This window comes from Podarcis cretensis, assembly GCF_951804945.1.
Source record: "Podarcis cretensis genome assembly, chromosome: 15".
Lineage (NCBI taxonomy): Eukaryota > Metazoa > Chordata > Lepidosauria > Squamata > Lacertidae > Podarcis > Podarcis cretensis.
In genome coordinates this window covers 38709697-38725152 of record NC_137185.1, presented here as the reverse complement: position 1 = coordinate 38725152, position 15456 = coordinate 38709697, and the positions used below count along the sequence as shown (strand labels likewise).

At 46.7% G+C, this 15456-nt stretch overlaps 1 protein-coding gene across 2 annotated transcripts; it reads left to right on the top strand.

Annotated features, from left to right (window-relative positions):
* Positions 1–1762: 1762 nt before the first annotated feature.
* LOC307203923 (prolactin-releasing peptide receptor-like) lies at positions 1763–14846 on the top strand. Of its 2 annotated transcripts, XM_079955210.1 has the most exons (3): positions 1763–1870; positions 6839–7728; positions 13491–14846. In XM_079955210.1, the coding sequence occupies exons 2-3, from the start codon at positions 7310–7312 to the stop codon at positions 14122–14124; spliced, it is 1053 nt and encodes a 350-aa protein (XP_079811336.1). In that variant the 5' UTR covers positions 1763–1870; positions 6839–7309; the 3' UTR covers positions 14125–14846. The 2 variants fall into 2 exon arrangements, with proteins under 2 accessions (XP_079811336.1, XP_079811337.1); XM_079955211.1 differs by lacking the exon at positions 1763–1870 and having other exon boundaries at positions 5851–7728.
* The last annotated feature ends 610 nt before the right edge of the window (positions 14847–15456 follow it).

The window sequence follows — 15456 nt, the reverse complement described above, 5'->3', positions numbered from 1 at the left end:
TTGCTTGTGGGGAAATTATATGATAATGAGCTTTCATCCTGATCTGCTTTCACAGATATACCATGCCATTTCATCAATCGGTTGCTTATCTCACATGTTTTAGGGCATTTCCCAGTCACTTCCCTAGGGGACAACATAGATTTGTTTCACCAAGTACATTAATCTGTTTTAATTGTGGTGGCACTGTGGGTTAAACCAGAGAGCCTAGGACTTGCTGATCAGAAGGTCTGTGGTTCAAATCCCCGCAACGGGGTGAGCTCCCGTTGCTCGGTCCCTGCTCCTGCCAACCTAGCAGTTCAAAAGCATGTCAAAGTGCAAGTAGATAAATAGGTACCGCTCTGGCGGGAAGGTAAACGGTGTTTCCTTGCCCTGCTCTGGTTCGCCAGAAGCGGCTTAGTCATGCTGGCCACATGACCCGGAAGCTGTACACCGGCTCCCTCGGCCAATAAAGCAAGATGAGCGCCGCAACCCCAGAGTCGGCCACGACTGGACCTAATGGTCAGGGGTCCCTTTACCTTTACTAAGGGAAAGCACGCAAGCAAATCTATACCTGATCATTCCAGTTGGAGCGCTCCAATTGGAGAACAGCCTCTTCTAAAGCAACTACTCTATTCCGAACTTAAAAATGGAAAGCGTCATGTTGGTGGTCAACAAAAGACTCTCTCAGGGCAAATCCAAAAAAATGTAGTATAAACACATGCAATCGGGAGACACTGGCCTACAAGCGCTCCAACTGAAGCACAGCCTTTGCCAAAGGTGCCATGGACTTTGATGATGCTCAAACTCAGGACGAAAGGGAGAAACGTGCTAAGAGGAAGGCACGGGATCAACTCTTGCTTGAAAACCTATGTCCCCACTGTGTAAGGACGTGTGGATCCAGAATTGGCCTCCACAGTCACTTACGGACACACACACACCATTAAGACCATATTAACGGAAGATAATCTTACTCAGCCACAAGTGATCGCCAAAGAAGAAGATGGTCGGATTGCTGAATAAAGAGGACTGCAATCAAATACGGTTAAAGTCCTTAGACCTCCTGATTTGATGACCTGCTCAACACCTGCCTGGCATCATCCTTGGAACCTTAGAAAAGGAAGGATATTTTTCTAATTAAAAGAAATAAAAAAGTAATTTCTTTTCTAATTAAAAGAAATAAACAGTAGTTCAGCACACACACACACAAACGACACAGGCAGTGATTCTGCTGCCAGTTATTGCCTGCGTTTTAACTTAGTGGGAGACCAGTAACAAGTGAAAATAGGACAGGCTTGGGTGACAGGTAAGCACCTGATAGACATCCATTCTCCACCTGTGCATCGTCTTGATTTAGAGATGTTAGACATCTTCAGACATCTAAAGGGCTGTCACAAGAAAGATGGAGCAAGCTTGTTTTCTCCTGCTCTGGAGGGTAGGATCGAACCAATGGCTTCAAGTTACAAGATAGAAGATTCCAACTAAACAACAAGGAGAACTTTCTTGGAGGCTTTGAAGCAGAGGTTGGATGAACATCTGCCATGGATGCTTTGGTTGAGATTCCCCTGCATTGCCAGTTGTTGGACTAGATGACCCTCAAAATCCCTTTGAGCTCCACTATTCTATGATTTTCTGAGATTAGAATGCCATTACGTATTAGAAAAACTGTAGAGAGAAAGAAGATAGAGGAACCAGCAGAGGGGGCTGGTGAACCAAAAGCTTGCTTAGACCTGAATCCACGAAGCGAAGAGAGTACAGTACAGTACACATTTGGAACATAGGAGGGATAAAGCCTGAACGTTTTCTCTCTCTTGCTTGCACACACTTTCTCTTGCACAGACCGCTAGGAATTCTTAGCTTGTCTTCTTATCCCCACTTGGCTCTGCTTGTTCAGGTCAGTAGAAAGAAAGAAAAAACTGCATGGTTTCCTATTTGCAACATATGCATGCCAAATTGATCCCAAGCAATAAGAGCATCCCCTCATTATTTTCACTTTCTCTCCTTGTTTCAAGTTTGGGAGTCAATTAATAATATTTTTTTTTAAGGAACTTGCTTAAAATGATGTCAAAGCTTTGTGGTGAGGTGTTTATAGTGTCCATTTTGTTTTTAGAAACCTTGTTGGTAAAAAGTCTTCCAAAAGTTCAGAAAGTGAAGAATGCAGTTCAGAAATAGTGTTTCTGGCAAGTAGAAGCACTAGCTTCTGTAGGGGGGGAGGGGCTGAAAATGAGAGTTTTTTTCCTTTCATTCATAGTACTCTGCTTTTGTCTTTTGGTGTTCCTTCTTAGGGTGGTGTGTGTGTGTTTGGACAGAGGTTCAAAGTAGGTGTTTTGTCCTCAATGGACCATGTAAAACAAAGGTTCTGGGTCTTAATGCTGCAATCATAGGCATGCACCCTTACTAAGGACAAGCGTTGTCCCATTGAAACCGAAAGGACTTACTTCTGAGTAAAGAAGTCTGAGACGGCACTGTAAGCACACTAAACTCAACAAAGCTTGCTTCTGGCAACCTTGTTCAGGATCAAGCTGGGAAAATATTTAATGTTCTTTCGGAAATGTTTTCTGAACAACCTCCTGTAGCTCATAGTGCTTCTATTCTGAAAATATTTTCATGACATTTATTAGGGGAGAAAGCAACAGCATTCAGTACCAACTCAGCATGAGGTGGAAGGAAGATGTATTTTTTTGAGCTGCCTTCTGTAGGATTCTGTGCCCAGAGCAAAATTCTGTTTTCCATTTTATAAAATGAAGCCAAATTTAAGGATATGCTACAATATCATATGTGGCTGCTCTCTATAACTGTATGCATATTGAATAATGTAAAGCATGCCCACCTAGTTACTGTTTCAGTTAAAGTTGTTGCTGGCATCCATCTGTCTCAAGAGACAATGGAGTGTGCCACCAGGGGTGAAGTCAAACCTCTGGAGAATCACAGCGCCTGCTGTGGCTGTAGAGACAGGGAACCTGTAACTGCTGCCCCCATGTTGTTTTTGCTGCATTAGCAGCACCAAAGTAACCTCTCTAGAAGACCCCTCCTCTCAGCCTTGCTGATGTGGTCCAAAGAAACGGAAAGCAATAGGTCTGAGACCAGCTTGGCTGCAGGAGCTGCTGGAAGGAGGCATACAAGATGCCATCCAATCGTCTTTAGGGACTCTGAATTTGTGTGGGGTTTTCTGCTTAGCATTTTCTTCACCCAAAGATGTGCTGCAAGTCAGCAGTGGTGGAGCTATTCCCATGAATGAGTATAGCCACAAGGCGGTAGAGGTTTAGGATCAGAATTTTCCTTCTCCTAGATGAGCTACCTTCCCAGGCTGATGGGCCCCATCTGCCCTTCACTTCCCTCTACAGCAGGGGAAGGCAACCTAAGGCCCAGGGGCCGGATGCGGCCCAATCGCCTTCTCAATCTGGCCCGCAGACGGTCTGGGAATCGGTGTGTTTTCACATGAGTAGAATGTGTCCTTTTATTTAAAATGCACCTCTGGGTTACTTGTGGGGCATATCTCCCCCAAAATATAGTCTGGCCCGCCACAAGGTCTGAGGGATGGTGGACTGGCCCATGGCTGAAAAAGGTTGCTGACCCCGGCTCTAAAGCATGTGTAGTAACTGCCTTCTTGACCGTTGGACTTAATCTCACGTTTGCTCAGTCCGCCAGAGCCTTTCTTCAACTACAGTGGTACCTCAGGTTAAGTATTTAATTCGTTCCGGAGGTCCGTACTTAACCTGAAACTGTTCTTAACCTGAAGCACCACTTTAGCTAATGGGGCCTCCCGCTGCTGCTGCACCGCCGCTGCACGATTTCTGTTTTCATCCTGAAGCAAAGTTCTTAACCTAAAGCACTATTTCTGAAGGGTATGTAACCTGAAGCGTATGTAACCTGAGGTACCACTGTACAGGAGAAGTCCTTCACTCGCTGAGGGTTTGAGACCCAATGGCTACCCTCACCTGGTTTAGCCGGCCAGTTGAATCTGTTACTGGAGCTTGGCCATTGTCACATGCTGGCAGCTTCTAGGAGCCACAGGTGAGAGCTGAGTGCAGGGTGGGGGTCACAGGTGGTCAAACTACTACCCCAGGAGGAACACGACATTCCCCACCCTTCCCTTTAACATGCCATACAGTTCTAGTTAAAGTACTGTAGTGATAAAACAGCTAAAGGTTTTGTAAATGTGCCCATAAAAGGCAGATGCCTTCCTGCTGGACACTAAGAGTTAGATCCAACTAAGTTCTACTCAAAGCAGACTCACTGAAATGAATGAACCTGTTGGGATCTCCTGGTTCACGCTTCCCCCAGATTGCATGCCTGGGGCAACAGCCCCCATGGCATCCCCCCCCCCACCTGGTGCATGATGTTGTGCATATGATGTCATGCAATGCTGGGCCCCTTCAATGTGGGGGCAAGTCAGTGCCCCTGCTACAATTTTTGGAGTGGTTTAACAGTTGATTCCTCTTCCCAGCGAACTCCATAGTCTAACTGTGCACTATATGAAGAATTGCTTTCTTTGGTTGTCCTGGATCTTCCAACATTCAGCTTCATTAAATGTCTGTGAGTCCTAGAGTTATGAGAGATGCAGAAAGGCTTTTCTCTATCTGTTTTATTTTATTCACAGGTGGAGTAGTAAAGCGCAGTGTGGTAAGAGGGAAAGCACTCTGTTTACTACCCCTTACTTTCTGTCTGATTCATTGATCTGTGCTCCTTTCCCCAAAGTATTTGTGTATTTACATGCATTCATTGCTATGCAATGCAGGGACCACTGTGCCTCCCATTCAATAGATAGGAGTTTGTTTAACCGTTTAAATGTTGGACAGATACACCCAATGTAAAAGATAAAGGGACCCCTGACCATTAGGTCCAATCGTGGACGACTCTGGGGTTGCGGCGCTCATCTCGCTTTATTGGCTGAGCGAGCCAGCATACACCTTCCGGGTCTTGTGGCCAGCATGACTAAGCCACTTCTGGTGAACCAGAGCAACACATGGAAACGCCATTTACCTTCCTGCCGGAACAGTACCTATTTATCTACTTGCACTTTGACGTGCTTTTGAACTGCTAGGTTGGCAGGAGCAGGGACCGAGCAATGGGAGCTCACCCCATCATGGGGATTCGAACCGCCAACCTTCTGATCGACAAGTCCTAGGCTCTGTGGTTGAACCCACAGCACCACCCATGTCCCAGATGGATGGGGTTTATGGGCCAAGGGAGCCGGCATGCTTTCGAACACCCAATGTAGGTGGTCCTAATTGGCAGCTGCCAAGCAGTCTTCAAAGGCAGTCTCACATAGGACTCATTGTAGTAGTCTAATTTGGAGGATGCCAGAGCATGGATAGTTCTCATGAAAAGGGCTCCCTGTTGCTGGGCTCTCTTGTGAACAAGCTGAATCTATGAGCACTGCCAAACTGTGAACACTACTCAGGGGCAGACAAACTGGGGAAGGGCCATGGCTCAGTAGCAGAACACATCAGTAGCATGCCAGGCTCTGGCATCTCTTGTCTGAAACCCTGAAGACTTGTGGGCAATGGGCAGGGCTGGCTCAAAATGTTTTGCTGCCTGAGGCAAAGGCCACAATGGCACCCTTCCCAAAGGCACATACAGATTGACAGTTGTATTTTACCCCAGTACTGGTGAAAGGAAAATACCTATCATTGTGCTGGAGTGCAGCAGGATAGCATAGTAGGTACAGGGGAGGCCACATGGCACTCATGGCTGTCTCCTCCCTGTCCCTCAGCACCTGCTGTCCGAGGCAGCTGCCTCACTTTGCCTCATTATAGGGCTGGCCCTGGCAATTTGTGCAGATAGTACTGAACTGGATGGGTCTCACTTTTGTGTAGGCAGCTTTTTATGTTCTTATGCCCACCAGCAGTATGTCTGTCTTAGATTCAGCTTCACTTTATTGCCTCGCATCTAGTCCCTTTATCTACCTATCAAATTTTATCCTTAACACTGGGAAACAGATCTGAAAGATAGCAACTCATAGAAAAGGGACCCTGTTTGCTTCATAGCTGAGCCTTTGGGTAATGTTCAACTAACCTGTGCCATTTGCGCAAGGATTTCTGCTTGCGCGGTGGGCTTCACATCTCTCCTCCCCTCACATACACCTTATATCCTCCCCAACTCTGCTCCAAGTGGTTGGGGGAACCCTTAGAACAGATTTAGTGGGGTGCTGGGAAAGTTCCACTATACAAGCAGAAATCTTTGGGTTGATGGAACGTTCACCTAGCGCTACTTGACAAAATAAAAAAAGTTACACCGTAATAAAAGTTAATGGTTATTTTCGCTGCTGTTTTGCCTTGAGAGCTCTCAGAGAGCTGCCTCCACTTTAGGGATGGGAGAGAAATTTAATTCCATTTGCATTTAAAGGAGAGCATACCTGATTAGCGCTTTCCAAACAATAGCTGCGGTGCATTTCTCCAAGCAAGTAATGTGTGCATATACTAGGGTAACGTGTGCATATAAATGCATACAGTATATCCATGAAAATAACACGCAAAATGCATTCTTCTAGGGGGAAATTGCTTTGCAAAAATGTGCATACTGGGATAAATTTGCAGTACAATGCTGTTGAATTTTCACCAGACTTTCTTTTAAAATCACAAACTGATGTCGAAATGTAGAGAACTGAACTTATGGTTTGAAAAATGGTAAACCGAAATGGACAGATTTACACACCCCTACTTCACAGTGGGATGTTTCCTACCAAACTGCAATTGCTTTGTGGCAAAATTCTAAAGCTCTCCATCTAACATCTCTCTGGGCTTGTCATGCCTTTTAGCTTGTTTTCCAGTTTGCTTGTCTTTAAGAGAAAGCTGTTTACCCGATTCCTTGTCATTCTAAACCTCCTTTTCCCCGCTTCCTTCCCTATCTTATCTCTCAGACACCAGTGGAACCAGTCATTCTCCTGAAAAGCAGTAGCAATGCCGCAATTTTGGAACACAAGAGCCAAATAATGTAGAAGCAACAGAGGCAACCTAGAAGAAAATGGAAAGGCATCAAAGTGGGGGAGGATACATTATAGCTTAATGGGTGTAAGTGAGTCAAACTTGAAAGCATTTCATCCTGCCCTGCAAGCTGTGATTGCTGCAGAAGTAAGCTCTTCAAAGGGTAGCCTGTGAATACAGATTTGCATGAGAAATAGAAGATGTCTTCTGGCACCAGGCAAGCTAAACCCAGTATTCCTTTTCTGCCATAGATACATCAGCCTTTCATCCCTGAACAAAATAAAGGAGTCAGTCATCCAGGGCCCTGTGCACACAGGGTGGCCCCAAAGCCAACTTCAGAAGACTTGCTTCACTGCAGTTCCATCCTCCTTGTGTTTTTAAGTGCAGTCCCTGGTTGCTACCAACTGATGGAATCCGCTGGTCGCTGGGACCATGGCCCGTCCAACGGCAGCACCTATGAGGTTGAGCTCAGAAACGGCTCCAATTCCACTTCTCAGTTTACCGGCGTGCAGATGATCCAGTCTTTCAAGCCTCTGATCATCCCCTGCTACACTTTGGTTGTGCTGGTGGGCATTTTTGGGAACTATCTCCTCCTCCATGTTATCTGTAAGACTAAGAAGATGCACAATGTCACCAACTTCTTCATTGGAAACCTGGCCTTTTCTGACATGCTGATGTGTGCAACCTGTGTCCCTTTCACTCTAGCATATGCTTTCAACCCCCAGGGATGGGTCTTTGGGAAGTTCTTGTGCTATTTTGTGTTCCTGATGCAGCCCATGACGGTATATGTGTCCGTCTTCACCCTCACGGCTATCGCAGTAGACAGGTAACTGCTTCCTGAATGATTCATCCAGATTTGGATCCCCTATCCCCATTCCCATCCTTGCTGCCAGACAACCACGTCTATTGATAGCTCCAGATTGCTCCAGGTCAGGGGTCAGCAAACTTTTTCAGAAGGGGGCTGGTCCACTGTCCCTCAGACCTTGTGGGGGGCTGGACTATATTTTAAAAAATAAATAAATGAACGAATTCCTATGCCCCACAAATAACCCAGAGATGCATTTTAAATACAGTGGTACCTCAGGTTAAGTACTTAATTCGTTCCGGAGGTCTGTACTTAACCTGAAACTGCTCTTAAGCTGAAGCACCACTTTAGCTAATGGGGCCTCCTGCTGCTGCTGCACCACCGCTGCACGATTTCTGTTCTTATCCTGAAGCAAAGTTCTTAACCTAAAGCACTATTTCTGGGATAGCGGAGTCTGTAACCTGAAGCGTATGTAACCTGAGGTACCACTGTAAAAGCACACATTCTACTCATGTAAAAACACACTGATTCCTGGACCGTCCACAGACTGGATTTAGAAGGCAATTGGGTCGGATCCGGTCCCCAGGCCTTAGTTTGCCTACCCATGCAATAGTACTTTTCAGAAGGACTTGCATTCAGCCACTGCTTTGACAGAAGGCTGTTCGTCATCAATCACATATGTTTTCCATCAACGTTCTGCACTTTTGTTGCAGCCCAGTGGGTTGCATCTTAAACTCATCTTTTCATTAAAGAGATGTAATTATCTTCGGGAGGAAATCCAGCTGAGCCTTTTCTCAACAAGTTGGGGAAATGAGCTCTACACGAAGTGGCAGAGGCTCTCCAAGGTTTCAGGTGGGAGCTTTTCCTAGCCCTACTTGCAAATGTGGGACCAGGGCCATACCATCCCATTCTGCCACCTGAGGCAAAATAGGAAGGTGCTGTCCCCCTGCTGCCCCCCTGCCAAAGCCTCACTTACCAGAGTCGCATGGCAGTGACTTTCGGCGAGATCTCCCTGTGTAATTCTCACGAAATCTCACATGAGCTCAGTGAGATCTTGCGAGATCTCGCTGGAAGCCACCACTGCTGCTGCTTCTCCTCACCTCTCCGGCGGTGCTGCCAAGAGCAGCCACACAGGGTTCCATTGCCTGAAGCAGCTGTCTCAATCCACCTCATCGGTGGACTGGCCCTGTCTGGGACCCTCTGCAACCTTGTGAAGCCTGCGCTGTAACCCCTGAGCTGCAGCTCCTCACAGAAACTGGCCCTTATATCAAGATGACTGCAAACGAGCCCATCTCTTTCCTGGGTTTTGTGCTCTGCAGATGCCCTACTGTTTTAACTTGACCAACCCAAGGGACGTTACAGGGCAGCAGACATTAAGTGGGTACTTTCTCCTGCTGTCTTTCCAATTTGGGACCAAACCACAAAGACATTGCTGTCTGCTTGCCATTCCCGCTTAGTGAACCATCTTCCCTCAGTACCTCACAGTTGCCCTTTCCCACTGCAGGACCATCAGGCTCTCATCATGTTTCTAACTTGTGACGAGCCAAGTAGGCGAACAAGCTAAGTTCGTCCCCACTCTTCTCCCCAGGAGGGTCTAGTTGAGCCAACAGGATAAGACCAGAGAATGATGCCTATTTGAGCTGCCGCTGAGTTTTCTCAGCAATCAAAGAAGGAAATCTTTGCCTGCTAGGGCTTTGGGGTATTTTTGCACTGCTGGGTATAATTTCCAACCTCTGGTTAATATTATGATAGTTTATTTGCTGCAGAGAAACAAATTGTTCAGGTGGCTGAATGGAGCTTTTCTCTTTGAAAAGCAGGACAGTGATGTAAAAGCTAAGAGGGGGGGCATGGGTATCTTTCTGATAGGATGTTTCCATGGCAACATAAATCTAGTAGGCAATGGTAATATAGGAAGCTGCCTTTTATGGACCACTGGTCCACCCGGCTCAGTGCTGTCTACACTGACTGGCAGTGACTCTTTGTGGCCTCGTCCAGACAGTACACTTAAAGCAATGTTGTTGTTGTTGTCTAGTCGTTTAGTCGTGTCCAACTCTTCGTGACAGGGGGTTGGACTCGATGGCCCTTGTGGTCTCTTCCAACTCTATGATTCTATGTGACCCCATGGACCAGAGCACGCCAGGCACTCCTGTCTTCCACTGCCTCCCGCAGTTTGGTCAAACTCATGCTGGTAACTTCGAGAACACTGTCCATCTCATCCTCTGTCATCCCCTTCTCCTTGTGCCCTCCATCTCTCTGTCCTCTGTTGGTCCTCTTTCCCAACATCAGGGTCTTTTTCAGGAAGTCTTCTCTTCTCATGAGGTGGCCAAAGTATTGGAGCCTCAGCTTCACGATCTGTCCTTCCAGTGAGCACTCAGGGCTGATTTCCTTCAGAATGGATAGGTTTGATCTTCTTACAGTCCATGGGACTCTCAAGAGTCTTCTCCAGCACCAGAATTCAAAAGCATCACTTCTTCGGCGATCAGCCTTCTTTATGGTTCAGCTCTCACTTCCATACATCACTACTGGGAAAACCATAGCTTTTACTATATGGACCTTTGTTGGCAAGGTGATGTCTCTGCTTTTTAAGATGCTGTCTAGGTGATGCCCCTTTAAGAGCCATGGCTCCCCCTAAGAATTCTGGGGACTGTAGTTTGCTAAAGCTGCCGAGAGTTCTTGGGAGATCCCTGTTCCCCACAAAGAACTACAATTCCCATGGTTCCCCAAGAAAAGGGATTGACAGTTCAAACACTCTGAAAATTGTAGGTTACAACAGCCCGAGATTATTTTAAAACACAATTAAGGAGCCTGTGTGAATAAAAGTGTCTTTGCCTGGCACTGAAAAGACCAGGCACCATAGGCAAGCATCTTTGGAGAAGCTATTCTATAGCCAGGGTGCCACTACAGAACACATACATGCAGGTGTGTGTGTTTGAGGAAGCTGGGTGCACTTGCTCTGGGCCTTAGAGGGCGAAGCCGGCCCTCCAGCACTGAGCTGTAGCCCCATTCTCAGCATGGTGCATGCACAGTCTGTGCCAGGGGACAGCTAAGCCCAATAGGCCTGGAGCGCATGGAGATTTTGCCCTCAATTGCAACAAGGAATGCTCTGCAACACATGTGTTCTTAGGCAGATGGGTGCATGTGTAAAAAGGTTTCCTGAGGTCAAGAAGCCTGGGCTCCACCTGACAGAGGCAGATACAGGGACGCTTTTCTTCTTCCCTCTCACTGAGCTCGTTGAAGTTCCAAAGGGCTTCAAGGCACATTTTGACTTTATCTCTCAAAGCCCAAGCTTTAGCACACTTCAGAGGGGGCGGGGGGAAACACATCTGGAAAAGTCAGATCTAAAGGAGTGTTCTGGGTGGTTGGTGCATTTCTGGAGAGGCTGGTAGGAACCCTTCTGCTCAATACCAGTCTTCCCGCTGAATGGAAATAAAAGTCTGTGTTACTTCGTTCCCCCACAATAGCTACTTTCCCACGTGGCTTAATTCAGCAACGAAGCTTCTGATGGAATAATTGCTGTTCCCGAGGAGTGGAGCTTTTCTGGGGTGGAAGGCCATAATTTCCATCACCAGCTTTGCCTTGTGACAGTCCTTTCTTGTTTAATTAACTTGCATAGAAATGGAATATTATTGAAATCAAAGCAAGGGGAACAGTATGTTTGACTAAATACAGGGGCCTTCTGCTGCTTTTGTGTGCAGCCCTGGAATTATCCGGGGCTGATCATTAGCCATTTGCTAGTACTCTTAGCGGTTCTGGTGGTTCTTGCTGAACTGCAATATTGCCAGCGTTGCTCTAAAGCAGAAACCATTTATGGCCCATGCCAGGGATGGGTGGGGGTGGGGAACTCTACCAGGATCTGAGTCCAACCATCAAAGATGTCCAACATGGTGCGAGTGCTGTTTGGAGAAGGCAGCCAGCAGCTATAGTTCTGCACCTGCATCCCTGAAAATAGGCACCATTGAACTCAGTAGGGTGGTTTCCCAAGTAAAGGTAAAGGTAAAGGTACCCCTGCCCGTACGGGCCAGTCTTGACAGACTCTGGGGTTGTGCGCCCATCTCACTTAAGAGGCCAGGGGCCAGCGCTGTCCGGAGACACTTCCGGGTCACGTGGCCAGCGTGACATCGCTGCTCTGGCCAGAGCCAGAGCCGCACACGGAAACGCCGTTTACCTTCCCGCTGGTAAGCGGTCCCTATTTATCTACTTGCACCCGGAGGTGCTTTCGAACTGCTAGGTTGGCAGGCGCTGGGACCGAGCAGCGGGAGCGCACCCCGCCGCAGGGATTCGAACCGCCGACCTTTCGATCGGCAAGCCCTAGGCGCTGAGGCTTTAACCCACAGCGCCACCTGTGTCCCGGTTTCCCAAGTAGACATGGGTAAAACATGTAAGGGGTTTTGCTGCTCACAGTGAGCATGCTGCATGAACCAGGGAGTGTACCTGAGATTACTGTTGCATTTGTCTCTGACCCTTCCTCTAAGTTGCTCAAGACATAGGACATAGAATTACCGAGTTAGAAGGGACCTTGGGGATCATTCATTGTGGCTGATGGTCTTATGAACTGTGTTGGCAGCATAGATTATGGTAGGATAGCAAGCTTTCGAGAATTCTTTGTCAGGAAGGGAGACCATGCTGCCCTACCTTTTTACAAAAATACATTTTTATTATTGTTATTGTTATTATTATTAGTTTATTTTATATGCCACTTAATTATTATCAGCATTATTTATTCAGTTTATTAGTGGCTTGACATATAAGGAGTCTCCAAGAAACTTACAAAATTTTAAGAGCAGAAAGCATACCTTAAAACCAGGGGAAAAAGAATGCTACAATAAAAGCCATGCAATAATCTATAAAACAGACCCAATAAATCAGTAATATATGCCAAAACAGGCTTCTAAGCAGTTTACAAAATATAAAAACCAGTTACATAAATGTTAAATTGTAAGCATCAATCCCATTGAGATTTAAAAACATGCATATATAAAATACAAAATTAAAACAATCCCATTTACAGTGGTACCTTGGGTTGCAGACGCTTCAGGTTACAGACTCCGCTAACCCAGAAATAGTACCTGGGTTAAGAACTTTGCTTCAGGAGGAGAACAGAAATCGTGCGGCGGCAGCGGGAGGCCCCATTAGCTGAAGTGGTGCCTCAGGTTAAGAACAGTTTCAGGTTAAGAATGGACCTCCAGAACGAATTAAGTTCTTAACCCGAGGTACCACTGTAAAAGAATTAAAACAGGCGACTCTGCAAGGGAAGCCAGACTGCTCTCCTGTAGGCAGGCTCCCTCTGGTTTGAGGTTGCAGCTGTTGGCCACTGATCTTAAGTATCCTTAACCATAAGGAACTATCCTCTCTCCCATTGGAGCTGGGGGGAGGGGCGTAGCTCAGTGGCAGAGCATCTGTTTTGCAGGTAGAAGATCCCTGGTTCAGAATTCAGGGGTTCCAGGTAGGAGTGGGAAAGACCCATGCCCCAAACCCTGGATAGTCACTGCCAGTCAGAGTAGACAGTACAGAACTAGATGGACCAATGAACTGACTCAGGATAAGGCAGTTTCATTCATATACAGTCATACCTCGGGTTACAGACCGCTGACACCCAGAAGTACTGGAATGGGTTACTTCCGGGTTTCGGCAGAAGCGCTAAATCGCTATACTCCAACTCCCATCCTCCCTGTCCTTTGGCTGTGCTTGGCTGAGGTTGATGGGAGTCCAATGATATCCTGAGGCTTTCGTAAGAGAAAGCAGCAGGAGGGATGTCAGTGTCTTTCCTCTCATCTCTTCCTTAGGTACTACACCACCGTGCACCTCCTTAAGAAGCGCATTTCCTTTACTACCTGCGTGTACATCATTGGTGGGATCTGGCTGCTCTCCGGTGCCTTGGTGGCCCCCGCTATTGCCCACACCTACCATGTGGAGTTCCGGAAGGAAGGCTTTGCCATCTGCGAGGAGTTCTGGATGGAAGAGGGGAAAGAGCGCCTGGTCTATGCCTACAGCACCTTGATCATCACCTACATCCTCCCCCTCTCGGCCGTCTCCCTCTCATACATCTGCATCACCATTAAGCTGAAGAACCGCGTTGTGCCTGGCCACCCGACGCAGAACCAGGCGGAGTTCGACCGCTTGCGGAAGAGGAAGATCTTCCGCCTGCTTGTGCTGGTGGTGGCTGCCTTTGCCATCTGCTGGCTCCCCATCCACGTCTTCAACGTCCTCCGTGACATTGACATCAACCTCATCAACAAGGACTACTTCCTTCTGATCCAGCTGCTCTGCCACTGGTTTGCCATGAGCTCTTCCTGCTGCAACCCCTTCCTCTATGCCTGGCTGCACGATCGTTTCCGAAGCGGATTGAAAGAGGTCTTCACCTTCAAGCAGAAGATCATGCCCACCAATAACTGTGTAGCGGTCAGTGTAATGCTCTGACATGTTGGACTTGGAGCAGGATCCATGGCAGTTAGTTGGTGGGGGGATTAGTTGTTCTCAGCTCATAAGATTTGCACTCTCTAGCCCACCAAAGCTCAGTCTTACGAACTGGAAGAGCGAAGCCTCTTGAGCAAAAAGTTCACCGCCTCTGTAGGAGAAAAGTTCTCCCAGAGAAAACCTTAAAAGCACCCAATTGTTTTTCCATCTCTCCCTCTTTCATACACGTGTGCATGCACACACACAAACATACACACAGACAGAATCTGCAATGAGATGTTGCAATATGGAGTGGTTCTGTTCAGGCTGCCAGCCAGCCAGGCATACCATTTTCCAGAATATTCCATTTCATCCCTGCTTCTTCATTTTTGAGCATGTTCAGTCCTCATTGGACTGTTGTGAAGGAGGGGGAGACCTTTTTTTGGGAGGAGATAATTATTTAGGTGCTGTTTTGAGTCCATTATTAGTATACACAATGATCTGTTAGTATATACACACATGATGGTGATGGCAGGTGGAACTCTGCAATGTGAAGTGCTCCCGTTTAGAGTCAGCCAGGCCCTCTTCCACCCAATTCCCTCTCCCCCATTTCCTTACCCTTCCCAAGCAGTCACACAGCATTCTGTGGCAACTGAGAATGCTGAATTCTCCTCAGGCTATTGGACTAGGTGACCCCTGGGGTCTCTTCCAACCCTACAAATCTGTGATTCTATTTTCTATAGGCCCTTGAAATAAAAAAAAAATAAAATAAATAAAAAATTATTTTTTATTAAAAAAATAAAAAAAAATTACTTCCAGTAGCACCTTAGAGACCAACTAAGTTTGTTATTGGTATGAGCTTTCATGTGCATGCACACTTTTTCAGATACCAATGCACACGAAAGCTCATACCAATAACAAACTTAGTTGGTCTCTAAGGTGCTACTGGAAGGAATTCTTTTTTTATTTTGTTTCAGACCAACACGGCTACCTACCTGTAACCTTATATTTCCAGTTCATTGCATGCTGTGCCGTTTGCACAAAAATGCTTTGGCTCATGTTTTAAGTAGAGTTTCTCTTGACAATTCCTAATATACTACCTGCTATAATTACAAAATAATCCCATCTTCCTTTAGGCTTCAGCAGCCGTGTGCCGCCTTTAATATTTCCAGCTCTTTCCCACATCCTGCAGATGCAACATAACTTGATTTTCTTCCTCTCTGGGAATGTGTGATTGCTCTTACTACATTCTAATCAGATTACAGCCAGCATAAACACCTCACTTCTGAAGCAGTCCAGCCGTAATGACGTATGTTCCACTGCTTTTGACTCATCCCTCCCTTTCTACTGAACACA

What these genes read in the sequence shown, in the direction of transcription:
- LOC307203923 (XM_079955210.1), top strand. Translation starts at nt 7,310, where the DNA reads ATGGAATCCGCTGGTCGCTGGGACCATGGCCCGTCCAACGGCAGCACC. An exon ending in ACGGCTATCGCAGTAGACAG is followed by an intron (nt 7,729 to 13,490) that starts GTAACTGCTTCC and finishes TCTCTTCCTTAG; the next exon opens with GTACTACACCACCGTGCACC.